This window comes from Marmota monax, unplaced genomic scaffold, assembly GCF_021218885.2.
Source record: "Marmota monax isolate L192 unplaced genomic scaffold, Marmota_monax_Labrador192_F-V1.1 WCK01_AAM20220418_F8-fsc00974, whole genome shotgun sequence".
NCBI lineage: Eukaryota > Metazoa > Chordata > Mammalia > Rodentia > Sciuridae > Marmota > Marmota monax.
In genome coordinates this window covers 89,115-113,879 of record NW_026692163.1, presented here as the reverse complement: position 1 = coordinate 113,879, position 24,765 = coordinate 89,115, and the positions used below count along the sequence as shown (strand labels likewise).

Genomic DNA, 24,765 nt, shown 5'->3' with positions numbered 1-24,765 from the left:
CACTAGGAACCAATTCATAATAGCAATTAACCTGAGGTTTGAGGAATAACATCATCAGGAACAAAACGACTACAAGGACCACATAATTTTCAGTTAAAAAATGCATACAACAGTACAGCAAAACCTTAATTCTGAGCCCATTAAATGAAAACTTGTGTACAAACAGTGGCTACCCCCATGCTCCTTTGTTGGTCAGATGAAATGTCAAGATGTAATTGCTTCACTGACTTAAGAGCACAAGCAGGTCCTCAGTCATTTCAACAGGGCCTGCTCTACAGGGCATATGAGGCCTATGAACTCTCAGGCACAGAGTGAGAGCTGAGGCCTTGGTCCTATAGTCACTCAGTCCTGGGTTCAAATCCCAACTAGAACATTTGCCAGAGGTGTGACCTAGTGCCTCAGTTTCCCCATATGTAGAATGAGAGAAGCACAGCCAAGCACAGCCTTCACCTAATCAGACTAATGAGAAGGGGATGCGAGGGGAATGCTGAGCATTTTTCACATTTTTTCCTTGTGGTGTAGGGGATAGAATCCAGGGCCTTGAGCATGGTAAGCAAGTGCTCTACCACTGAGCCATAAACCTAGCCCCAATAATGCTTTTATTGGTCCTTAGTTTTGATTTCTGTATGTACATAAAAATAATAAAGCCCAGGTTTACATAAAAATATTTCAGATGCCTGTAATCCCAGCTACTCAGGAGGCTGAGGCAAGAGGATCGCAGTTTAAGGCCAGTCTGGGAAATTTAGCAAGACCTTATCTCAAAAAAAAAAAAAAAAAAAGAGGAAGAAGCAGGTTGGGGATGTAGCTCAGTAGGAAAGCACCCGTGGATTCAATCCCCTCTACTGTAGAAAAAAAAAATTCAGATAGGTTGGCCACACCCCACATAGGTTGGTGTGTATTAGGAAGGGGTGAGATGGGGACCCAAGATGTGGCACCTCACCTGGTATTCCTCCTCTAGGCGTGACAGCAGCACAGCCTGCTCCACAGTCAGGTGTAGGTCAATCAGACCCAAGGTCAGCACCATGGACTTGAGTTGGGCCACTACAAACTCAATCCCTGCAGGGACACAAACCACATCAGGATACAAAACAGGGCAGTTGCTACAGCCTAATTCCTTGTGAGTCCTTGCACCTTTTATAAGAATAGGAGTAAATGGGGCAAAGGTGCCAGGAGTGGGAGATCGACCCAGGGCCCACCTGGGATTTAGCCCACTCTTCTGGCCTTCCTCGAGGTGACCCACCTCTGCTCGTCCCTGGGTGAGAACATGACCTGATCCTTGCTAATCAGTATATCTCCCCCAAACTCCTACCCAATGACTTGTTTCACAGATGGTCGGGCCAAGGAGATGAGAACTTGAGGCTTCTGTTGGAAAATAGAAACCCTACTTTCTGCTGGAAGGGTGTGAGCCTGGAGCTGAGCTAACGGGGTGGTATCACTTGTATCACACCTGCCCTCAGGCCCATGGAACCTCAGTGCATACCTTGTAAGGCCCACATGTTGTAAGATGCCAGGTGGCTGGTGAGCACCTCCTGCGTCTGTGCAGGGATGCTAGGTCCCATTATGCTGGTGGAGGAGCCAATCTTCACACCATATCTGAAAGGAAAAGGCTGCAACATGTCCCTGGCATGCTGTGTCCCAAAAGTAGCCCAATTTTTCACTGCAAGCAAACTACTGAGTATGTATATACCCCTTCAGGGCATGTGGTCAAGGGGCTAGTCTTAAGGACTCTGGAAGTAACGTCCCCTATGTGGCCTCCTGGCCTAATTTTCTAACCCTCAAAAGCAAAGAAAAGCAAGCAAGAAACGACCCTAAATGAAGTTGCATTGCTGATTCCTGTGAACAGGAGCTCAGTTAGGTGCAGGGACCTGAAACACTAACTCAATTGCCTGGAATCTTCATCAAACGTGTAGGTAACCTGTTCTTTAAATCTTTAAAAAAAAACTTTTGCACATTTGAGGCCATAAAAGATTTCTTTTAAATAGCATTTTCCTTAAAATAATGTTTGTATATGTCCTGTATCGCTCAATTATTTTTTCCATATATTAAGACTCTACAGTATTCAAGGCTTTGGTTTTCATCTGTGATTTCGGAGTCATGAACTGACTTCAAGAGAAGAGGCATGTTCAGGAATAATCAACAACAGGCTGGGGTGTGGTTCAATAGTAGAGGCAGCACCTAGCATGCATGAGGCTCTGGGGTCCAGCAAACACACACACACACACACACACACACACATCATAAATATATAGAACATAGGAAAAACATACATAATGGAGTAAAAATAATTTTTGTAATTCTTTCATATATCACTGGATTTTTTCTATTGTTTAAAAAATATCCCTACAAAATTTCTAATAATACAGACTGAATGTAGGAAAAGGCTAGATTTTTCTGGGAACTATTAAAGATTGGATATCTCAACTGCCACAAACACTTGATGATTCTGTACTACTGCAAAGATCTCCAGGCACCTCAATTAGTGTTATTCTAAAATGGCACTATATTGTCACATTTCTTTTAACATAACTGCTACATTTTATCTGCTCCTAGAGAATTCCAGTTCTGCCTTTCCCTTTAAAACCTACTGTGAGCACACAGGAAACATGTAGCAGATGAATGTGACAGACTGGTGGAATGGGACAGACTGCTGAACCTCATCAAAAAAATACAAGATACTATGGATAAGGCCGTGCCATGGACATCAGCCCTTCCACATGTCTCTTGAAATGAAATGGAATTTATTTTGCCACCACATCAATATCTATTCAATTTTGCACTCAAGAGTCTTCCTGTCAAGAAAAAATATTGGGTATCATCAATTCCAAATCCACAGGATGTTACCTATAATTTTGTAGAAAACTACCCTGATTTTTCTCCATGTGTATACATAATCTTACAAACAAACTGTTTAGTATAGTATATACACATAAATGTATAGTAATTGCATTTACTGTGTGCCCTGCAGGACGCTAAGCACTACCTTTATCACTGACTCTTCCTGACACCTTGAGGTAGGAAAGACTAACCCCATTTACAAACAAGGAAATTGAAGATCAGAGAGATCAACTTACTAGTCCAAAGTCAAATGGCTAATAGTGGCAGAGCTGGGACTCAAACCAACACTGCTGGTCTGACATGTGTAGGAAGGGGGCCTGGGGTCTCTGGTACTTCCTAAGGACCCAGAGTTGCCCCTATGAGATACAATATGCTCTGTAATAGGTGCTCAGTGAATGGTGACTGACATGAATTTGAGGAACATATTTTTCCAAGGGGACCCTATCCCCAGACATCTAATGGGAGCTGACTTCTAAGGCACTCTGAACTCAGAAAGCTGGCTAGCTAAGGGCATTGGGTACCTGGGACACCTGCCAGCATGCTGCCCAAACCAGGCCCACTCAATGTTCTCTGTGGGGCTGTGCATCTTACCTTTTCTCGGCCCATTCTATGATTGGATCCCATTCATTCTTTTGAAGTTCCACTAATGTCTCTGGCTTTTCCACTCTGTAGCTAATTCATTGTAAAAAATCACTTAATAAAAAAGTACAATTCCGACATTCAGTGATAGAAAAGGAAGAACACAGGGCAACAGCAAAACCATTTCCACCACCAATCCAGTGCCCCAAGTCTTGTCCCCTAAAGCCGTGGTTCTCCAAGTGTGGGCCTAGGGCCAGCAGCATCGGCCTTCCCTGGGTACTTGTAAGCAAAGTACATTCTCAGGCCATTTCCCATATCTACTGAAATCAGACCTTTGGGGTGGGGCCCAACATTTTAGAAAACCTTCTAGGGCATCCTAATTTAAGTTTGAGTTTGTGAACCACCGTCCTGAATACTCCCCAATATTTTGACAGGTCCAAGTTTGCAGTACCACATTAGTGTTAATGGAAAACAGATGCAACCTAATAATTGCAACCTGGGATCCAGAGCCACTGGATATGAACACTATGCCAGCAACTCAATAACAGCATCCCTGCCTTCCCCCTTCCAAGACACCGTGCTCTTGGCCACAGGACCACAGGAGCCCACCCACCTCTTGGCATGGAGGCTTGACCAGAGAAAACCAACCTAGAAGCCAGGCTGTGCCACTTGTTTAAACCAAGGGATGCAGAGATGAGTCAGTTGAGGGGAGCTGAGCTGCAAAGCCTCATGGGACAGGAACCCCAGGGGGCACTATGGAAAGTCACATTCTCATGTAAGCAGAGGGAAGCAAAGAGGTCATGAGTGTGTGGAGGAGCTGGGCTTCTTGCTAGGAGGTGCAGATGAGTGGAGGGACTTTCCTGCCTCTACCCAACCCACAACCAGCAGGAGATGGTAGGAGCTCTGGCTTCTAGGATCCTCAAGCTGTTTCCCTGGTGGTTTGATATTCCTTCATTTCTGTCAGGACTCCTGTACAGTTTTCAAGAACCTCCCCTTTTGGGGGGTCTGAAGATTATATCCCTAGCACCCCACACACACTTTTTTTTTTTTTTTTTTGGTACTGCAGAGTGAATCCAGAGGCACTTGACCACTGAGCCACATCCCCAGCCCTTTTTGTGTTTTGTTTAGAGACAAGGTCTCATGAGTTACTTAGGGCCTCACTAAGTTGCTGAGGCTGGCTTTAAACTCGTAATTCTCCTGCCTCAGCCTCTTAAGCCTCTAGGATTACAGGCATGCACCACCATGCCAGCCATATTTATCCCTTTTTATTTTTGAGACAGGGTCTCGCTAAGTTGCTGAGGCTGGCCTCAAATTAAGTGATCCGCCTGCCTCAGCCTCCCAAGTCATTGGGATTACAGGTGTGTGCCACCACACCTGGCAAGAATGCTTTTTTTCCCTGAGCTAAGTTGAATGTTTTTGTTCTGCTTCCTGCACAATTAGCCAAATATCACTGGCCAATTAGTCAAAGAACATAGACACAAATGGAGAATTGAGAACTAGAGGAGTTTAGATCCCGACTATCACCATCTGTAATGGCAGGGAAGCCAACCCAAGAATGTGCTAGTGGGCACAAGTCAGGGTCAGAGACCCTGGTGGGGACTGGCAAGCGAGCTATGGTGCTGGAACCTGTAAGAGCTACATGCACCTCCTCCCTGCCGACCCCAACCCAAGGAACACTCCATGTTCTAGTAGCCTGAGAAGTCTTCCTCCTAAGGATCTGCAGAGCAGCTGGGGCCAGTCAAATAAGCTGGAACAGGAACCTGTCCACCTTGTGAGGATACAGGAAAGGGCCTGCCTCTTCTACCAAGAACTCTCTGGGCAAATGAGTCAAAATAGCCCAGGGGACTTGCATGGCCCAAGGGGACTGCTCATCTAAATGTCAATTACCAGAGGGTGTCAGTGTCCAGAAACTTCACAGCTGCCTGGATCAGCTGATCCTTGTTGCGTTGGGTTGGGTTGTCCAAGGATGTGTTGCACAATGTGGTCTGAATCAAAAGCAGAAAGTGCCCCATCACCACCTGCCAGTCCCAGACAAAAGCTCTGCTCTCCTGAGGACACTCCATATGATGCAGCAGAGTGAGAACCAAAGTGTTCTCAACCCCAAGTGTTTTCAGAGGCCTGGCAGCAGCATATTCATAGAGAGCATCCAAGAGCCAGGACCCATGCTTAAAGCTATGTGTGTGCTCAAAGGGACTCATGGGACTCTCATAGCCCTGGATTAGGGAATGTCCCCAAGGTCTCCTGCTCTTTATTGCCAGGCTCTGCTATGTTTAACTTAATCCCACAACAACAATTTGGAGCAGGTACTATTATACCCATTTTAAAAATGTGAAAACTGAAGCAAAGAGAGGTGAAATACATCCTCAGATACAATAAATAAGACATGTAAGCAATCAGAAAACTCAAAGCATTTACCAGATGGCTCCCATAACACCTTAGAAAGAAAAAAAAAATGATCCAAACGGGGATCAAGATTATTATGCCAGGTTTGCCTTACCAACAATAGGTTTCTTAAGTTACTCAAACTATTTGTTTGTAGCCCTAACACCCTCATTTCATCAGACAGCCAGAGAGCAGGTGCTAACTCAGAGGGCTGTGATGTTGCGGGGAAGCCCCCTGAGTTTGTATGTCAAGCAAACAATGACCACGATGAGAACAACTAACTCATATTGACTGAGTGCCTGCCCTACTTCAAGGACCATGCTAAGTGTTTTCTATGTGTTATCTCATCACAATCCAGCCCACAACTCTGGGGTGGGTTCTTTTACCACTCATCTTTTACAGATGGGGGACATGGTGCCCAAGGTCACAATGTGGGGGCTACAGAGGCTGAACCTAATGAGTCTGGCAGACTCTGTTCCCTCCTCTGCCACCCTTGTGCCTCAGTGATCCACCTGTGTGTGGATTGGGGGCTATCTCTACACAGAGTCTTCCTCGTCTTACCTACCTGCCTTTCTGGTTCCTGCACCCAACCAATATTTTTTGGTACCATCTAAACTTCCTGTTGGAGCTCGTGAATAAAAGAGACATGGCCCCTGCCGACGTGCAGCAGAAGAGAGAGACAATAAACATGCAAACATAAAGCAGATCATTACACACTAAGTGCTGAGGAAACAAATGGCCAGCTGCTGTAATAAATGGCCAGCTGCTAGAATCAAAAATAAGAGAGCTGGACAGTCAGCAAAGGTGACATCTGTCCTGAACAGAGGAGGAACAGGCCACCTAGCATGGTGTTCCAAGCAGAGGGAACCGCAGTTGTCCAGGCCAGATAGAGAAAGAGGTTGGCCTATTCGATGACTGAGAGAAGGTGAGTGTGGCTGCAGCCCAGGCCCACAGAGGCCTATCCCCAGGGACATGTCACAATTTGAAAAGGGGTCTGAATCTTGCCAGGTAGTCTGGAAGCCCCTCACAGGTGTCAAGGTGTAAGCTGGTGCTGTGAACTTGTTACCAGGTGCATGGTGTAGAACTTGATGGTATCCTGCTGGGAGTCCCATTCGGTGGCCACTGCGATAGCCAAGGCCTCATTGGGGACCGTAAAGAGCTTGGCTTGGGGAGTTTTCAGCTTCCTGTGGTCCAGATTTATCTCAAAGCCACCTTGAAAGATCAAATAAAACACTCTCAGGGATTGTGAAGTGGAATCGGGTAACCATTCCTAATTTTAGCCACTTGAATTGATGCAAAGACAACTCTGAGTCCCTTACAGAAACGTATCTGACAAAAGTGCGAAGGATAATCTCGCCACTGAACCAGCTGGAGATGAAAAATGTTTCCAACCATTCACACAAAAAAAAAAAAAAAAAAAGGAGGCCGTCAAAATTTTAGACACTCACCTTCACCCTGTGTGATGCTGACATTCTGATAAAACCTCTTCCTTTCTGTAAGAAAGATTTTTTAGAAAGGCATTTAAAATAACGTCAAGTGGGCTCACAGGGCTATAAGACCAGCTTGCACCATTACTGCTAATGCTGATTGATTGCCTTGATTTTCATATCACCATTCAAGGTCTGCCCTACTCTGCAGTGTAATCAACGACTTCTGATTAAAGCTGGGGGGGAGGGAAGCATCTGCTCTCTAGAGATGAGGAAGGAATGGGACATGCTGGTCATGCCTCTGCCAGTCTCCCAGCCCAAGGGCAAGTCTGATCAGGGGCTTCTTGGAGCTGCAGACTGTGTGACCTGACAGATTTCCAACACCTTCTGCTTTAGATAACAAGTACGCTCACCACCACCTCCCGCCCTTCTGGGACCAGCATAACACAACCAAATCTAAAGTTGGTGTCTAAAGCCAGAGTCTTTCAGACAAGACTCTGATGTCTGTAAGAAGGAATAACTGAGAAGCCAGAGTGTGTGCACATGTGCGTGTGTGTGGTACGCAGGCAGAAAGTAAAGCTCCCAGGAGCATTTCCCATCTTCCCTCTCCAATTAATTAACCTAATTAACCAGCTTGCTTGTGTATTCAACAGGAACTTTAAACATTTCCTTCAAGAATGGGGAAAGTCTGTGTTCTATGTTTTCTTTATGAAAATTCTGAAAAACCTGGTATGTATGCATACTAGGGGGAAAGGGTAATGGAGAGAAGGCATGTGGTTTTACTCCAAACATATTATTTTTAGGTTTTCCACATCATATTGGTTATTTAATTACATCTCATTTGTCATTGTTAATCCTTAAATATGGAAAAACCAAAACTGCATTTCCATTGTGACTTATAGTAAACTTATGGGCCAAAGTTTTTCCCACAAAACTATGTCCACTATGTGTCAGATGCTATTCTAGGCACTCAGGATATAATAATGACTAACAGATAAAAATCTTTGTCTTTTTTTTTTTTTTTAAGTTGATCAGATCTGGCTGCCCAGGTGATCTGGCACAATTTACCACTCATCTGAAATCATAACACTGATCCTATCACACATTTGACACCAAAATAGGATTCTACCACCGCAGAGTTTTTTAGTTTCCCTATCTTATCTGGTGTCTGGTCTTATTCAAATTGCAGGTTAGACATGGGTCTGAGGCCTTCTTTCCTGTCTTTGGTCTGTATCAAGGTATCTAGGCTATGTCCCTTGTGTTTTCTGATGCCCTGGCTGGGCAGTGCTCTGACTCAACACTGGGAAGGATTTTCCCTAAGTAAGCAGGAAGTGCCAGCTGACAGTGCCACATGCCAGTGAGCACACAAACACACTGCCCAGTGCAGGTCTGGGAAATGGGCCTGAGACTGGCACTAGAGGAGTAAACCGGGGCAGAAGTTGACTGAACAGGGCTGAACCTCCAAAAACTGCTAGGGCATCTGAGTTTCACATAAGAGAAGTTTTGTTTTGTTTTTTTTTAAATTTTTTTAAAAATATCTATTTTTTAATTGTAGTTGGACACAATACCTTTATTTATTTATTTTTAATGTGGTGCTTAGGATCAAACCCAAGGCCTCGCATGTGCTAGATGAGCACTCTACTGCTGAGCCACAATCCCAGCCCAAGAGAAGTTTTTTTTTATTCTGTTCTGCTGTCCAGCTTTGCTGTATCTGAATGAGAAAAAACTGGAATGGAGTAGGATGAATTAAGGGCAGGGAAGGAAAGACCAAAACTGCTCAACATGGGAGAAAACCACACAGTAAAGAGATGGAAGAAGGGCAAAAGGAGCCCAAAGGCTCCTAGTCCTCAGATTTGAAGACAGGTACATGTGTGGTCATGTTTCAGATGGGGTTCTTCTGAAAAAAGAACTGACATTCAGAGAGGCACACTCCAGTCTTGAAGTATACTTCAGTGAGTACTGATCACTGTCCAGGATATGAGACAGTCCTGGGGATGGGATGTGCCCTTGAGGCTCTTACTGTCTAGTGGAGACACTAAACCAGGCACAATGATGAGAGCACATGGGATGACAGACACACAGACTGAGGAAGGCTGATCTTATCCTGGGCTGCAGGAAGATCTCCAAGCAGTCAGATTTCATCTGTGACCCAAAGAAGAAGCAGGAGTTACCAAAGCTCTTGACTGATTTGTTTAGGGAGGACGTGTGTGGAAACAGTTTCCAAAACTAGAAATAACTTGCATGAAGGTGCAGACCTTCAAGATAGCACCGAGGTTAGGAGAACTAAAAAGATGATCAGAAGAAGACTGGAGCTGTCCAGCAGAGAATGGTTAGAAATGTCCAGAGAGGGTGGTGGAGGCCAGACTTGCAGAGACAAGGGGACTTGTAAGTCACAGTAAGGAGAACAAAGACAGCCAAGTAAGGAGTTCATACAGGCAAAGATGAATGGAATCTGGACAATTCATCTGGTGGGATTCATGAGACCCAACAACGTCAAAAAGACAGAGACTATTCACCTAGGCTCTCAAAGGCCATGGGTCACATAAGACAAGCTGGGAGCCTAGGAAGCTTCCAAATGCTCATTGAATACATGATTAGCTGCCATCAACAGGAATGCTACCTTTAAAGACAAAAGAAACAGCAAAGCTTTGTAGGATCCTACAGAATCAGGATATACATTGAGTATGAAAGGTCCCTTTACAGACATCTGTGGCAAAAACATACACACTGCTTTTTCAGAGACAGTTTTGTGTACTATGTAGATGCAAAGAAATTGGTATGTGAAACAATGCTGAATTTAAAAAGATGGCCACAAGAAAATAGGTTAGTTAAGCAGAGAATAACTGTTAAAACTGCCCCTATGAAGAGGGATGAATGGGAGATTATTGTCCTTTTGGGTTCCTCTTTCCTGTGAAGTTGCTGTAATCCACAGAGAGACAAGCAGTCTTCTGTGTCACTTCCCCATACAAACCTCTTATCTTAGTCTTTATGGACCAGTGAGTGATCTTTCTGCGAGTCACAATTTCCAGGATGGCCTTTTCTTCAGAAATATTCAAAGCCTCAGGAACTACAACTACCACAATGCCCCAAGAAGAGGAAGTGCTGGTCTCAGAACTGTGGCAACATCTTTTATCTTTTAAAACAGTGCCATCTGGTGGGCCTTAAGCCTCAAAGCTGAAATTTTAAATCTAGACATCCCTCCATCTGTAACCCTGGGACAGTTCCAACCAGCTGTTTTCAGGTATCAAAATTCTTCAGTTAAAATTATATAAAGAAATCCTTCAACACAATAACAAAAACGTAAATAACCCAATTAAAAATGGCCAAATGATTTGAATGGATATTTCTTCAAAGAAAATACACAAATGGACAAGTACATGAAAAAATGCTTGCTCTCATTAGTCATCAGGGAAATACATATCAAAACCACTTCACACTTTTATGATGGCTATAATAAAAAATTATGCAGGGGCTTGGATTGTGGCTCAGCGGTAGAGCGCTCGCCTAGCATGGGTGGGACCCCGGGTTTGATCCTCAGCACCACATCAAAATAAAGGCATTGTGCTGTGTCCATCTACACTTAAAAAATAATTTTTTTTAAAAAAAGATATGCAATAACAAGCATTGTCAAGGATGAAGATAAATTGGAACCCTAATATTGGAGATGTAAAATGGTACAGCCACTTTATTTTTTTTTATTTTTTATTTTTTTAAAGAGAGAGAGTGGGGGGGGGGGAGAGGGAGGGAGGGAAGGAGGGAGGGAGAGGGGGAGAGAGAATTTTATATTTATTTTTTAGTTTTCGGCGGACACAACATCTTTGTTTGTATGTGGTGCTGAGGATCGAACCCGGGCCGCACGCATGCCAGACGAGCACGCTACTGCTTGAGCCATATCCCCAGCCCGATACAGCTACTTTACAAAACAGTCTAGCAGGTCCTTAAAAAGTTAAAGGGTTACCATTTTACCTCGTAATATACTTTAGGTATATACCTATGAGAAATAAAAACTCACACAAAATTTTTACACAAATGTTTACAACAGCATTATCCATAACAAATAAAGGACAGAAATAACCTACATGTCAATAAATGGATGAATGGATGAAAAAAATGTGGTATACTTGAACAACAGAATGTTACTTGTCAATAAAAAAGAATGGAATATTAATATGTGATATGACTCAGATAAGCCTTTTTTGAAAGCATGCTAAGTGAAAAAAGCCAGTTAAAAAAGACTACATTCTATTTATATGAAATGTCCCAAACAGGGAAATCTACAAAGGAGGGAACAAAAATAGTGGTTGCCCAGGACTAGGGGAATGAAAGGGGTAAAGGCAGATTTCTTTTGGATGTGATAAAAATGTTCTAAAATTGTGGTAATGGTTGACACTCCATGAATACACTAAAAACTACTGAATTTATACTAAATGATTGTACTATATGGTGAGTGAATTATATCTCCATATAGCTGTTAAAATATTCTTCTGACCAAATGTATAAAAGTACCATTTTCCACACTTGTACATTGCTGGTGGGACTGCAAATTGGTGCGGCCAATTTGGAAAGCAGTATGGAGATTTCTTGGAAAGCTGGGAATGGAACCACCATTTGACCCAGCTATTCACCTTCTCGGTCTTTTCCCTAAAGACCTAAAAAGAGCATACTACAGGGACACTGCTACATCGATGTTCATAGCAGCACAATTCACAATAGCAAGACTGTGGAACCAACTTAGATGCCCTTCAATAGATGAATGGATAAAAAAAAATGTGGCATTTATACACAATGGAGTATTACTCTCCATTAAAAAATGACAAAATCATAGAATTTGCAGGGAAATGGATGGCATTAGAGCAGATTATGCTAAGTGAAGCTAGCCAATCCCTAAAAAACAAATGCCAAATGTCTTCTTTGATATAAGGAGAGTAACTAAGAACAGAGTAGGGAGGAAGGGCATGAGAAGAAGATTAACATTAAACAGGGATGAGAGGTGGGAGGGAAAGGGAGAGAGAAGGGAAATTGCATGGAAATGGAAGGAGACCCTCAGGGTTATACAAAATTGCATACAAGAGGAAGTGAGGGGAAAGGGGAAAAAAAAAAAACAAGGGGGAGAAATGAATTACAGTAGATGGGGTAGAGAGAGAAGAGGGGAGGGGAGGGGGGAGTAGAGGATAGGAAAGGCAGCAGAATACAACAGACACTAGTATGACAATATGTAAATCAGTGGATGTGTAACCGATGTGATTCTGCAATCTGTATACGGGGTAAAAATGGGAGTTCATAACCCACTTGAATCAAAATGTGAAATATGATATATCAAGAACTATGTAATGTTTTGAACAACCAACAATAAAAATTATTTTAAAAAATTAAAAAAGAGAAAAAAAATAAATAAAAGTACCATTTTCCAAATTGCTCTCAATATAGCAGAGGTTGTCAAACGTTTTCTGCAAAGAGCCAAACAATATTCTAGGCTGTGCAGACCATATAGTCTCTATTGCAACTTAGCTCTGCCACAATAGTGAAAGCTGCCATAAACAAGATGTGAAGGAAAAAATGTGGCTGTATTCCAGTAAAACTTTATTGACAAAGGTGGCAACCTGGACCTCTGACCTAGACTACAAATCTCCCTTAATCCACATCACCACCCTCTGCAAATGACAGGGCAGGAATGCCTATAAAGTGGTAGAGACTCAGAGGCTGTCTTGTCCAATGATAAACAACTTATAAATGGTAGAAGCAAGACTTCCAGCCTTGACATCACTGGGTGTTTGCATGAGCTAGAAATGCTGCTTCTCCAGAATATCTCTCCCTCCAGATAGTCACCAGATCTCTGACAAACTGGTACAGATCTGATGGGCCACAAGAGCCTCACAGAGGTCTCTTCCTCCAAAGCCTCAGGGATCCTTGTCTAAGCCCTCCCTCTCTTTTTTTTTTTTAATTTTATTTTTTATTTTTCTTTTTAGTTGTAGATGGACACAATATCTTTATTTATTTATTTTTATGTGGTTTTGAGGATCGAACCCAGTGCCTCACACATGCGAGGCAGGCGCTCTACTACTGAGTTACAGCACTATTCCTAAACCCTTTCTCTTTTTGATGACTTTCAATGGTACAAACATGTCTAAGGTACCACATTCAAACACCTTGTCAACTTCAGTTTTCATCAAAAAGGACCCACTTAGGTTTAACCTTCCACCAATCCAAAGACACGCAAAAATCTCACAACTGGTAAAGCCTTTGCAGAGCATGAGGCCTGGTTTATGTACCCCTCTCCCTGGGCCTCATGAGTGCCTTCCTGGGATGCCCTTCCTTTTTTTTTTTTTTTTTTTTTTTTTTTGACATTCACTAAGTTGGTTGTGTAGGCTGGCCTTGAACTCCTGGACTCAAGTGATCTTCCTACCTCAGCCTTTGAAGTAGTTGGGACTAAAGATGCATGCCACCACACCCTTCTTCCTCTTTACTAGCTGTGCATTGCCCATTCTAGGTCCTTCGATTAAGGATAGATGAAACCTCAGCTTCCTGCTACATCCAAACTCCTTCCCCATTTGTATGAAGTTATGGAACTAACAGACAGAAGGATCCTCACAGGCCACTACAGCTTCAACTCACTGAAAAAAAGGAGGAAGTAGTTACATGCCCAAGATCACAGTACTTCATAAGTTAAACAAGCACCAGACCCCCAATTTGTATTCCTGTCACAATGCCAAACTGCCTGTGAAGTTCTGAATTTCCTAAAGCAGGTAGTGTTAGGGCAAGGTCTCATACAACCTGCTGTCACTCTGGATATGCTATAGACACCCAACACTCTTCCTCCTTCTCATCACTGAACTGTTTCTCATAGAGCAATGCCCAGCTTAAATGCCCTTTCACCCCAGGCTCTTTCTAGACTCTGAACATCCCCAAGACAGGAAGAGGTTCTTCTTTGTGTTCTCACAGCTTCTTTGTACTTCCCTTATCAAGTATATTATAAGTCATTGGGTAGTCAGGATAATGTAGCCTTCTGCATTTGACAGTGAACATCATTCAGGTAGATATCACATCTGTCTTGAAGATCATGGTGCCTCCTGCCCCCAACACAGAAAAACTAATCAAATGGAAGGAGAGTATTACTATTTTTCATTCACTAAAATCAGTCACTTCCTTTCTTACCCTCAAGTCTCTTCTCCAGCGGCAATGAAAGAGCCACTACTTTCTTCTAGGCCTTATCACAGTCACAGGTGGACAAAGGAGGCATGGTGTCAACTCCCACTTAAGAGAGAAGGCTCCAAAGAAAGCAGGGGTTGTGGCAGGGCACTAGTACAGAGGACCTGGAAACTGCAGAGAAAAGTGCATTGGATGGGGTCCATCTGCGCTAGGGACCCAAAGTACAGGCCAGCCTTTGCCCTACACAAAATTCAGAGTCTGCTCCGTGACCTTGGGAGTTCTGACCCAGAGACCAAATTTCCTGAGGGAAAACAAGAAAGACACCTACTTCCCTCATTAAAGAGAGGAAAGCCATAAGCTCCGAGAAAAGCCGCACAGGCCAAATGTCAATCGCAACCTCTGCCCCGACTGCGCTGCAAATCTTCGGGCCGTCTCCTTTCCCATCTACAACAGGATTAGATTAGCCTGAATGACCTCGAGGGCCTAAGCCCTGCCTCAGTCACCCGACACTGCCCGGCCGAAGACCTCAGCCCAGTGTAGCCCGGCTTGGCCACTGGCCAAAAGGTAACGTCCTGGCCTCACCTGTCGGGGGAGCGTAGGTCCGGACCGGGGGCTGGGGACTTGGCCCCGGACTCGCTGAGATGATAGGGTCACTAGGGGGCCGGTTCAGGAGGTAGTGCCCACGGCCTCGCAGCCGAAGGCAACTCCTCCACATCGCGCCGCGGGACCTGGGAGGACACGCGCAGCGAAACCAGAAAGCAGGAAACAGCGAAAAAATCCCTAAGCCGCAAGCCGCTGGGGCTGTACGGAAACCTTTCACCACGCTCCCAGAGCCCTCAGCCTCCCCTGGACGCCGCCATCTTCCATATGACACCTACGGCGCGCCGTCGCAGCCGCGCGCCCCTGGCGCACACCCCCAGTCAATCAGCATCACAAACGCACCTCGCCCCGCCCCCTTCGCGCGCGCCTCCGGAAGAAGACTACAAGTCCCAGAAGGTAGCTCGCGCACCTCGCCACGTGTTTTCTCCGCCCGCCAATGGGCGGAAGCGCCGCGTGAGCCTGCTCCCGCCCCCTCGGCGATCTCGAGCCAATCGGAAGGGGTAGTGTGTGTGTGTGCGAGGGCAAGTGGGGAGGGGGACCCAGCTCAGGAGAGGGGCCCTGCTCGCAGGTCCCGGGGTCCGGGTGCCGGCCCGAGAGCTTGGTCCGCAGGCAGCGGGCGGGTGGTGCCCCCTCCTGCCCCCACCCCGCGCGTGCGCGCCCCAGCCCCCCCCTCCCCGTCACCCTCCTCAGCTCCCGCGCGGCGGCGGCGGTTCCTCTCCCCCTCCCCCCAGCCCTGGCTCCGGGGGACCCCGCGATGCCGGTCCGCACCGAGTGTCCCCCGCCGGCCGGTGCCTCGGCCGCCTCCGCGGCCTCGCTCATCCCGCCGCCGCCCATCAACACCCAGCAGCCCGGCGTGGCCACCAGCTTGCTCTACAGCGGCTCCAAGTTCCGCGGCCACCAGAAGAGCAAGGGGAACTCGTACGACGTAGAGGTGGTGCTGCAGGTGAGCGCCGGGCCGGGCCGGCCGGGGCCCGAGGGCCTCCTCGCGGCGCTCACGGGCCTTGCCCGCCCTCGGCTCCTCGAGCCCGCAGCCGCGGACCAGGCCTTCACCGCCCTCACCGCCGGGGCCTCCTGCACCCGGCGCCTCCCACCCGGGACCTGCTCCGCCGGTGTCTCACACACTCCGAGCCCCAGACCTGTGCTGCCCCTCGGACCCAGAGCCTGTGGTGACCGGCTCCTGGCAGACCCTGAACACTGTCCAGACTTGAATCCCGGGGATCCGGAAGCCCTGCCTTGTCTGGCCTTCCTCTGGCCTGGGTCCTTCCTCCCCAGACCTGTCGCCCTACACCAGTCCCTCTCAGACCCTGAGGAACTCTCCATTGGTTTCCCCAGACTTGGGGCCCAGGCCAGATTCTGCCAGACCTGAGACACGATCCCCTATTCTCAGACCCTGGTGGTTTCCTCTGTAGGAGAGGTTGATCAGCCTCCTGAGACGGGGGAGCATCCTCCCTCCTTTGGCTGAGAGCCCCGAATCCACACTGATCCCTCCCTCGTCCCTGTCTCCAAATAAACCAGGTATTCACACCCTGGGTGCCAGAGTGGAGCTCTTCACCAGTCTGTTAGGATCTTACCCCTTGGGGTCCCTGATACCACCTCCTACTTCAGTTTCTTAATGGTCCAGGCACCCAGCTGCCCTCTTCCCCCAGGCTTCTCATAACTTCCTACCCAGTTCTGTGGCCACTTCCCATCAGCTCCAAGTCTTCACTGGCCTCTACCCAGACTTTCATCTAGCTCATTACTTGGTCCAAGGGACCTTCTTTCAAAGTGTTCTTAACTTTATCTACACAGGCATAGGGCTTCCTCCGAGTCTCTGATACCAGTATACTGGGAAATCTAACTCACCCAGTTTTTATTTTGTGTCCACTCACCTCCCCCTGTTTGACCTGGATTTCTGAGTACCTGCTGCCAGTCCCAGATCAGCTTTGGAATTACAGCTTCACCTGCCCAGGGCCTTTCCTATGCCTTACCTCTCTCACCCAGATGTTGGCACACTTGACAGTTTTTCCTAGCCAAAGGAGCTTGGTGGTGATAGATACTCCCTTTTATCTCCCTTCCGCACAAACTATTCTTCCTCAGTTTTCACCCCTGCCTACTTGAGGACCCACTTTCCCCATTCCTTTACCCATTCTTTCTGATACCAAAAGCCCCTCCAAACACCTGTCCTTTGAAAACCCTCCCAGAAGCTTAGAGGCCCTATATGCTGCCTCACTGCCCTCCTTTGTGAGGGTGGACAGTACCTGTTCCTCATGCTCACTCTTTGCCCTCTTAGTCTCTCTTCTGAACAAGTAGACTTTCTACTCAAAAGACAGTAAGGGTGCCTCTTCTTTCTGCTAACTGTAGAGCATTCCTTAGTTCCTTTTTTTCTTACTGCTTTGTGAGAGTAAATAGTTTTTCTTCTGGCTTTGGCTGAGAAAGCTGCATCCTCTTGTTAATTGTGTCTTTGATCTGTAAATTTAAAAGTTCTATCATGAGCTGTGATATTTATTGTAATTAAAAAGCTACTGTAGCTGGGATATTTTAGTCTCATAACTCTATGCCTAATGTGATTCCCTTTTTTTTGCTTAAAATGTGAGACTTTATGAAGGTCACACTGTTTTTGTTTTTTCCTGGTGTTGTTTGTTTTGTTTTAAATTCAGCTAATCATAAAATTCTGAAATGAGATCCCTGGGTCATGTTTGGACAGTCCCAAGTTTGTGCCCATTTGATGTTTTCCAGTGTGGTAGTCTACCGACAGGGTAGCTAGGTGTCTAAAGGAGTCTGCTTTGGTTACTTCAGTGACTATTCCTTTCTGTGATTATTGTGTTATTTCTGAACTCTCGTCAGGTGCCAGTCTCCTTGTGAACCAATAAAAGCCGTGATTGAGTGATTGGTAGGTCTCAGGCCTCCCAGACCATCTGACTGATGGTTGGAAGACACTTAAGTAGGATGTCTGATGGTGGGGGCAGTGGCCATGCCAAGGAATGCCACCCTACATCTGGATTGGTGAGCTGCTTATTCACATCATTGCGACTTGTTAGTGGCATGTGAATTGCCCCACCATCTGGTTTTTCAGCCAGGACAAGTTTCTTAGACTTAGCCTTCTCAGAATATTTCTCCTGTCTTTCATAAGCCTCTTTCTTTTTCTTTTCAAGCACCTTTATTCACATATAATTCACATACTATATAATTCACCTATTAAAGTATACATTTCAGTAATTTTTAATATATTCAGAGTTGTGCAGCCATCACCACTACCAAATTTTAGAACATTTTTATCATCCCCCAAAGAAACCTTCATACCTTTCGCTACCATAGGCAACTGCTAACTTTTTAAAATATATTTGCCTGTTCTGGCTATTTCATATAACTAGAAACAATATTTATCTTCTTGTGACTGGCTTATTTAACTTTGCATGATATTTTCAAGATTCATGAAATTCATCCATATTTTAGAACGTGTCAACATTCATTCCTTTTTATTGTTCCAGTGTTCATTGTATGGATGTAACAACCTTTTGTTTATCCGTTGATAGACATTGATGTACATCAGTTGGTAAACATTTGGGTTGTTCATACTTTTTGGCTATAACAAATAATGCTGCTATGAACATCTGTGTACAAATTTGTTCATTTATGGTTGTTTTTGAGATGGGGTTTCACTGTATTGTCCAGGATAACTTTGAACTCGTGTACTTAAGTGATCCTCCTGCCTCAGCCTCCTAAGAGCTAGAATGTAGACTTAGCACTGTGCTCAGCTCATGTACAGATTTTTATGTGGACATGCTTTTACTTCTTTTGGGTGGGTAGACAGACCTAAGAGTGAAACTGCTGGGTCATATAGTAACTCTATATGTAACATTTTGATGAACTACCAGTCATTTCTAAAGTGGCTGTCATTTTACATTTCCACCAGTGACATATGAGGATTCTAAATTTGCACATCCTCTCCAACACTTGCTATTGTTCATCTTTTTGACTGTCATCATCCTGATGAGTGTGAAATAGTAGCTCAGTGTGGTCTGTGTTTGAATTTCTCTGGTGGCTGGTGGTGATGAGTATCTTTTGTGTGCTTTTTGGAGCATTTTCTATTGGGATATTCCAGTATAGTGTTCCTCAAACCTTTATGGGGTTCTGACTGGATCTTTTTTACCCTTACTGCGACTACTTTTTCCCTCTCCTACCATTCTAGAAGCCACCAGTAGAGTGAAGCCTGGGTCCCTTTAAAAGGAATATTAAAAAGAGCAGCTGTTGGACACAGCTGTGCTGTGAGACTTCCTTGCTGAACATTTGCCTTGTTATCTTTCTCATTGAGATTCTGCCCCCTCATTTGGTGAAAACTGTATGTGTTGTGGGGTTATTTTGAGTTCATCAACCATCATCAAGATCAATTTGGACAGAATAGGAGAGACACATGGTTGAACGGAGGCCAAACAGAAATTCTGATTCTTGAGCATGTGATAATCCATGCAAATACAAGCCAATTTACAGTTCAATTTTAAATCTTATTAGCAAGTATCCCTGCCACCTGATACCCTTTCCAGCAGCTGTGAAACCCCAAACTATACTGAATTCAATGAGAATTGCATACATGAAATTTAAGGCCTCAGGTTAGAACTTTTAATAAAAGTTCTTTGCTGAACCATATTAGTGTGAATCAGCTGTTTTCCATAATGTCCAATGCCAAGGTCAGCAGATGAGGACACATAAAATGCTTTGGCAGTTTTCACATGGAATACCTTTGTCACCAGCACCAAACTGTGAAGGCACTTTAGCTTTATTGAAGCTCAATTGCTTCGGTGCTGACATCATCTGGCTGACCAAGATCATTACAGTTTTTAAGGACTGCCTTAGTATTTCATTTATGGTATAATCGACCAATATCTGATAAATGCCACAAAACTTTGCAAGTTTCTTGAAATGAGCCTTAATTTAAAATGAAAGTCTTATTGTGCTACAGGTACCACTAAACCTTGTTTTGCTTTGATTCAAAGGTTATTAGGCAGAGTTCCAGAGTTCGTGACAATTGGATTCATTTTAAGTCACAAACTCACACTCTGCCTGTTTAGGGTGAGTCTGTATAGATTTGGATAAATGTACTAGTTAGTATGCTTTCAGCCATGAGTAACCATATTTTGCATTTCAAAATAGTTTACAGAACAAATGAACCTATTATCTCACATTGTAAGGCGTTTAGAGGCGACGTGGTCCCAGGATAGTTAATTAAGGGGCCAAAATTCTTCCATCTTACTGGGCTGTCATCCCTAGCATTGTGTGGCCTGTTTCTCCTCCTGATCTCTTCTTAATGGCTGTTCTAAGATTGGACTCTGCATACAGATACTACCACCACCAGGGGAATGAAAAAGGCCATTTCTTCCTCATGTGCCTCTTTGAAAGCCAGTGCTCTTTTGTGGGTGCACCCAGGAGATTTTTCACACCCATCTGATTGGCCACAACTGAGTCACTCACCCCTAAACCAATGACTTGTAAGGAGAATGGGGGCTTGTGCTTATCCTAGATCCATCAGGGTTGACCAGATCTTTTTTTTGTGGGGGTAGGGTATGGAGGATTGACCTCAGGGGCACTCGACCACTGAGCCACATCCCTGGTCCTATTTTTTGTATTTTATTTAGAGACAGGGTCTCACTAAGTTTTTTTAGCACTTCACTTTATGCTGAGGCTGACTTTGATCCTCCTGTCTCAGCCTCCTAAACTGCTGGGATTATAGGTGGTGCACTACTGCACCCGGCAGTTGACCAGGTCTTTCAGGATAGGGTAGCTGCCAGAACAAAATCTAAACCCTGCCTGCCTGAAAAAAGAGGAAATTGGTTGTAGGCACTCGGCAGAGTCTCAGCAACCAAAATAAGTGGTGGCTACTAAACCTCAAAATTTACTATGTCTGTTATTCCTGTTTATTTTCGGCTCATGACTCTTCTCATTAAGAAACTCAAGCATCTGTATGTGAATAGACAGGGCAGAAATTTACAGTATAATCGGAATTTTGATTGGTATTTTGGTTCAAAACTAAAATTATACCATGTAAGTCTTCATAAGGTTCTGTTCCTGAATATTATTCTCATTTCATAAAGAAATAGTGCAGCATGGTATTTTGGATAAATACCAGGGCAGGAGTACATTTTTTAGACTAGTGATTGAGTAGCAAGGAAATAAAGGGAAACTAGTTAGACATTAGAAAGTCAGACCCAGGTTTAGGGATGATACCCATGTGTACAGGTAAATAGACCTGGTGCTCAATAACACACAGTGTAGATGAACTTGTGTTGGAGACTGCAGAAAATGAGATTTGAGAAGTGGGCTCACTGTTCCCAAAAGGCACTTCAGTCCCAAGATTCCAGCTTAAGGAAGTTGAGAGGGCCCTGAGATCAGTTTGCATTGTCAGAACAGGCACATGTGTAGTGGTGCAGTCCCAAAGGCTGGTAGAACCTTTGGCTACACTGTCCTTGCACTGACCACCAGGTCTACCTCTCTATCCTAGCCTCACAGGGTTTCCAAAGTACTCTCCCAGCATTTCAGGGTGTATTCATCTGTGTATATAATGGTCTGTGTGTCCTTTTCTTTTCAGCACGTGGACACAGGGAACTCTTATCTTTGTGGATATCTGAAGATTAAAGGCCTTACTGAGGTAAGCACTTGCTCACTTGAGCTAGAACTGGGAAGTGGGTGGCATGCTCAGCAGTCCTGCAGGGTTGAGGGCGGGCAATCTCAACTCCATTTCTAAGCATTGTTATCATACAGGGAACATACAGTGCAGTTCTGATGTGTCCTGCAGAGAAGTACACACATCCACAAATGTTTCCCCCTTTGGTGGTAAGGATAGAAACTAGGACCTGAGGTGTGCTAAGCACACATGCTCTACTGTAGTTCTGCCCCTCATAAATCATTTAAAGAAAAGTTTGTAAATATGTCACAGTTTGATCAAAACTATTCATTTTGTTATATTTTTTAAGTAAAAATGTGTGTATATATATGTGTGTTTAAGTATATACATACACATAAATATATACATGGTGAGAATATAGGTACTATAAGTACCATAAGTTTAGTAGTCTCTGAGGTAAGCATCAATCATTCAAAAACTGAACTTTATTGGAACATTGAAAAGTGGCTGTCCCATCTTCAACCTGATAGGTAAAAGTAGAGTGTTTTCCTTCCTTAGATCTAAGTTTTCAAACTTCAGAATTCCTGGTATTTAGAAGGTAAGAAAGAGCATCCCTTCTTTTCCATTAGTGGGTAAACAGGAAGAGGAAGGAAGGACTGACTGACCACTGAGCTCTGCTGTGAGTGCCTGGATGTGACCTTTCTGCAATGTCCTGTGGCCTGTTATCACTTCTTATAGTTTTGATGACCCAGCAGTATTGGGCTGTGTCCCTTTCTCCCTTAATTTCAGTTTCCTCATTTGAAAAGTAAGGATCAAAAATCTGCTCTACGTTTTTAGTGAACTTTCTAACAGGAGGAAGCCATGTTAGAGTAAGTGGCAGGATGACACCGCCTAAACATGAGTAAAGCCATATCTCCAGCTATGATACCCTAAAGACGATGCTGCATGGGATTTGGAATCAGCCAGGGTGGAGTTGGAATCTTGGCCTCATAAACTATTGGTTGTATGATGTTTGGAAAAATTAAATAACCTCTATGGACTTTCCTTTTCTCTCTCTCCCTCCCCCTTTCCTTTCTTCCTCAATCCATTCCTTCCTTTCTTCCCTCTTTCCTTTGTAAAATGAATCTTTGTGATGCTAGATTGGACAGTAAGGTAATTAGTAGGTGATCAATAATTGTTATTTTTTGTTTTCTATTAGTATGTGAGTGAAAATTTAACTCTCCTAAATTTTCTTAATTACATACAAATTCAATTTACCAAAAACGTTTTCCCTTTTCTTAAGCTTTTATTTTATTCTTAGGGTATCCCTGGTGTAATATGTATCACAGAGAATATGTAGACCGTCAGCACCTTCACTGTATGCCATAACACTTCACCCACACAAATATGTATATCTATGGCCATTCTTATATCCTTCTTTTTAATTTCAAGGAATCATGATAGCATTAGAATATCTCTTCCTCCCTTTTTTAAACTTCAAGATGAGCTCTCTTTTTCCTTATATTATAAATGAAGCTAAGGAATAATGTCTAAGAAAGAATTGCATGCTTATGAATGTAAATCACAATAATTTCATTCAGCTAATAATGATGAGTTACTGAAGGTGAAATAATAAAAATGAAATCCTGGGAAAGTTGGTAGAACAGCTCTAGAACATACTGTGACCACAGTCAATGGTAGATTATACTCTCCTCAAACTGGACATCCCCGCTTGGCTCTTCAATTTTAATGTGTTTCACATATTTTATCAATATATATGTATTGGGAACACATTAGTTTTTAGTTGAGACTACACACTGATAGAGCTCTGTGATAATTGTCATCGGGGATTCAGTGAGTAAAGGGTGGTTCAAGAATTGGGAAGAGGAAGAAGCCACCACTTGGGTCCATGGTGACCAAACCAGACTATCATACAGATTCCTTGACTAGCCATGTCCAGGGTATTCTGTCATAAGTTTTAAGACTTTAAGAAAGAAAAAGGTATTATACTGAGTCGTGAAATTTGGGGAAAGTTCTGATAGGTGGGGAGAAAGGGAAGAATATTCCAGATAGAGAAGAATATTCCAGGTATCAAGAACATGGAGAGGGCTACTAGCTGTCATTATATTTATCTGGCTGGATGTGAGAGGGAAGGAAAGTATTACTGGAGAGATATGTGGGGTTAGACTAACAAAAGTCTTGAGTGGTAGAAGAATAATTTGGGGGCAAGTGGACATTTTAAAATAGGAATACGATACAATACAATACAATGTGATTAGAAATATCAGTCAGTGTTCTGAGTATCAGCTGGGAGAATAGAAAGAAGGTATCCCTCATCAAGAAGCTCTCCTGAATTCATATTTGAGGTGTAAAGACCATGAACAAATAAATAGAGAGAGGATAGGGTAGAGAGAATCTCTGAGGCCTCATGAGGCCCTGGAGAATGGATGGGGGATGGACTCATCAGTCCATGTGGTAGGCAGCTTCTAAGATGGCTTCTGATGATGAGGATCCCCACCTCCTGGGGATCATGTCTTTGTGGAATCCCCTCCCCTTTTGTATGGGCTGGATCTAGTTACTTGCTTCTAATCAATAGAAAACAGAAAAAGTGTTGGGATATTACTTTTGAGATTAGATTACAAAAACACCCTGGCTTCTGTCTTTCTCAACCACTTTGCTCTCTGACTTGCTCACTGTGATCGAAGACAGCTGTCATGCTGCGGGCTGTCCCTACAGAGAGGCTCATGTGGTAAAGGACAGAAAGGCAGAATTGTGGAACTGTGGAATCCTTGTGGATTTGCGTCTTCGGTTCAACAACCTTTGAAGAAATGAATTCTTTCCATAACCCTGCGCATGAACTTGGAAGTGGATCTTTCCCTTCTCAGAGAAATGAGCCTTGAGATGACTGCAGTCCTGGCCAATGGCTTGATCATAACCTTGTGATTACAGCCTTGTACTGCGTAACATATCACCCCCAAGAGTGATAACATACATATATTACTTCACAAGATTCTGCAGATGAGGAATCCAGGTGAGGCTTAGCTGAGCCTTCTGGCTCAGGGTCTTTCACAAGGGTTAATCCTATCAAAGCTACCCTGGGAAGGATATACTCCCAGCTTCCTCATGTAGTTGTTGGCAGAATTTAATTCTTCATGAGTTGTTGGTTTGAGGTCTCAGTTTCTCACAAGCCATTGGCTGGAGGCTTCCCTTAGTTCTTTGCCA

General features: G+C 44.1%; 2 protein-coding genes across 2 annotated transcripts in view; one reads left to right on the top strand and one right to left on the bottom strand.

Annotated features, from left to right (window-relative positions):
- Positions 1-883: 883 nt before the first annotated feature.
- Positions 884-15,250, bottom strand: LOC124076764 (ATP synthase mitochondrial F1 complex assembly factor 2). Its single transcript, XM_046420842.2, has 7 exons — positions 14,952-15,250; positions 7,245-7,289; positions 6,863-7,008; positions 5,302-5,399; positions 3,427-3,507; positions 1,481-1,593; positions 884-1,056 (listed from the first exon to the last, which is right to left on the bottom strand). The coding sequence occupies exons 1-7, from the start codon at positions 15,082-15,084 to the stop codon at positions 899-901; spliced, it is 774 nt and encodes a 257-aa protein (XP_046276798.1). The 5' UTR covers positions 15,085-15,250; the 3' UTR covers positions 884-898.
- Positions 15,251-15,469: 219 nt separating this feature from the next.
- Positions 15,470-24,765, top strand: part of LOC124076751 (uncharacterized) — a 60,822-nt gene continuing 51,526 nt past the window's right edge. The window contains exons 1-2 of the mRNA XM_058572220.1: positions 15,470-15,912; positions 21,529-21,588. Of these exons, the coding sequence (XP_058428203.1) occupies positions 15,724-15,912; positions 21,529-21,588 (249 nt within the window). The 5' untranslated portion in view covers positions 15,470-15,723. The remainder of the gene's footprint in view (positions 15,913-21,528; positions 21,589-24,765) is intronic.

Bases quoted from the DNA above. Each gene is read 5' to 3' on its own strand.
- LOC124076764 (XM_046420842.2), bottom strand. From the start codon at position 15,084: ATGTGGAGGAGTTGCCTTCGGCTGCGAGGCCGTGGGCACTACCTCCTG. The intron at 3,508-5,301 runs GTAATTGACATT...ACAATGAATTAG, and splicing joins CTGGACACTGACACCCTCTG to CTACAGAGTGGAAAAGCCAG. The intron at 1,594-3,426 runs GTAAGATGCACA...TTTTCCTTTCAG, and splicing joins ATAGAATGGGCCGAGAAAAG to ATATGGTGTGAAGATTGGCT.